Consider the following 2,500-nt stretch of genomic DNA (forward strand, 5'->3'; position numbering starts at 1 on the left):
AAAAATAAATCATTTAATTATAAAAACAAATAATTATCGACTACTTAAACAAAATACTATCCAATTATAAAAAAAAATTTGAACAAAAATTATTTTAATTTAAATCACATATTAATTATTAATAAAAAAAATTACATTTTTCCGGAAATTAAATTAACTAAATATTTATAATGAATATATAATTTGGTTTTTTTTAAATAAATCATTTAATTATTAAAATAAAAAACAAATAATTATCGACTGCTTAAACACAAAATACTATCCGATTATAAAAAATTTTTTTGAACATAAATTATTTTAATTTAAATCACATATTAATTATTAATAAAAAAAATTACATTTTTTAYYGAAATTAAATTAACTAAATATTTATAATGAATATATAATTTGGTTTTTTTTAAATAAATCATTTAATTATTAAAATAAAAAAAACAAATAATTATCGACTGCTTAAACACAAAATACTATCCGATTATAAAAAAATTTTAATCAAAAATTATTTTAATTTAAATCACATATTAATTATTTAAAAAATTTTTTTATACATTATTTATATATATTTATCAAACAAACAAACAAAAAAAAGAGATGAAAGAGAAAGCAAACAATTTGTCCGCCAATTGGCCGCACGACTCGGCTATACATTACCGATGATTACCGATGACGACGTTGCGGTTGTCCGCTACGCCAGTGCATTGGTCACTGTCAGGGCTACACAATTGATTTCGGCTACTCTGGCCGCCGTAGTCGACCGTATTGATCGCCGACATATAACAGTGGCCATTGACGGCTCACTTTATAAACATCATCCAAAATTTCACGATTTGATTACCGATTTTACTCGGGAGCTGATGATGGCCAGTACCGATAGTAGTAGTACTGCCGGTGCCGATACCGCTACCGATAAGACAATCAAACTGATACTGGCCGAGGACGGATCGGGTAAGGGTGCGGGACTGGTAGCCGCAATTGCCCATCGATTTTGGCTTAAACATAACAATTGTAATAATAATAATAATAATCAATTGATTTGTTGATTATTGAATTAATAACTAAAAAAATTACACAAAAAAATAATAACTAAAATAATTTAAAAATTAATTAATGAATTAATCAATGAATGAATGAATGAAAAGTTTTTTTTTTAAATTAGTATTTTTTTTAGATATATATTAATTAATTAATTATAATTGTATTGTTTTCTATAATCATTTAATATAATATACTAGTTTTTATTAAATTTTAGTTTTACTATTTTATAATTTAGTTTATATTATATATATATATATATAAATATTCAAGTTTAATATTTTTTTTGTAGTATTAAATATTTTTAATTATAAATAATGTATATTTTATTACCAGTATTATTATTATTACTTATAATATAAGCAAATACTAGTATTTAAAAAAAAATAATTTTTTTAAAAATAAATATAAAAATATATAATCTTTAGTTATGTTATAAATAATTAAAAAAATAATTAATTTTATATCAAATTTAAAGCACACACACATATATATATATATAAAAAGTTTTATTTTAATTCTGCTTATATTTTATAAAACAAAAAATAATAAATCAATCAATATGTTATTTAAACAACAAATTAATTGTATTATGTATTAGACAAAAAAAATAATTTTAAAAAAATAAAATAGTAATAATAATTTAATGTCAATAATTTTTTTTATTAATTGGATATATAATTAATTTTTAATTAAATTAGCAAATAAAATAATAATAATAATAATAATAATAAGTATATATATATATATATATATTACACACACACACAAAATTATATTATATATAATTTTTTTTCAACAACAAAAAATAATAATAATAATAATAACTAGAATATACTTATAAATAATTAATTCAAAAAAAAAAAATAAAAAAAACAATTTTTATATAAATAAATTTTTATATAAAATCAATATAAAAATTGTATAAATATATATAAAAAAAATATTTTATTTTATTTATAAGTAATAATAATAATTATAATTATTATGATTTCCAATGATATCATCCGCCAAATGATGACTCCTTGTGCTGCCGTTGTTGTTGACCATTGTATGTCCTATTGTTGTCCACTACTACTCTTACTACACCCGTGCCGTGTCGTCGGCAGCAATTGGTATCGGTATTGCCATCAATAGCTAACTGTCCATCGGTGTCGTCGTCGTCATCGTCATCGTCATCGTTATATAGGTTTTTAATACGATCGGACATAACAACTACGGCTATGTCAAACATTGCGGCCACTAATAGCAGTCCCAGGGTTAGACCATGTAGATAGTAGCGAAATTTTTCCGGCTCATACAGCCAACAGTTACCCCGTTGGCCGCAAGCTTCGCCCCATATCAGACAGGTAGCATCGGTCAGGTAGCCGTAGACCAGTGGATAGGGTATGAATGCTTTAATTTTTTTTATAGATATATATATATATATATATATATATATATATATATATATATATATATATATATATAT

The 2,500-nt window shown here is 22.3% G+C and overlaps 1 protein-coding gene across 1 annotated transcript in view; it reads left to right on the forward strand.

The window, feature by feature from the left end:
* LOC128961965 (hexokinase-1-like) overlaps positions 1–2,306 on the forward strand; it is an 8,202-nt gene extending 5,896 nt beyond the window's left edge. The window contains exons 5-6 of the mRNA XM_054308311.1: positions 587–1,002; positions 2,167–2,306. Coding sequence (XP_054164286.1) covers positions 587–1,002; positions 2,167–2,306 — 556 coding nt within the window. The remainder of the gene's footprint in view (positions 1–586; positions 1,003–2,166) is intronic.
* The last annotated feature ends 194 nt before the right edge of the window (positions 2,307–2,500 follow it).

The sequence above is a fragment of the Oppia nitens genome, unplaced genomic scaffold (genome assembly GCF_028296485.1).
Source record: "Oppia nitens isolate AA-2021 unplaced genomic scaffold, nextdenovo-longstitch-racon4-pilon3 scaffold14_pilon_pilon_pilon, whole genome shotgun sequence".
NCBI lineage: Eukaryota > Metazoa > Arthropoda > Arachnida > Sarcoptiformes > Oppiidae > Oppia > Oppia nitens.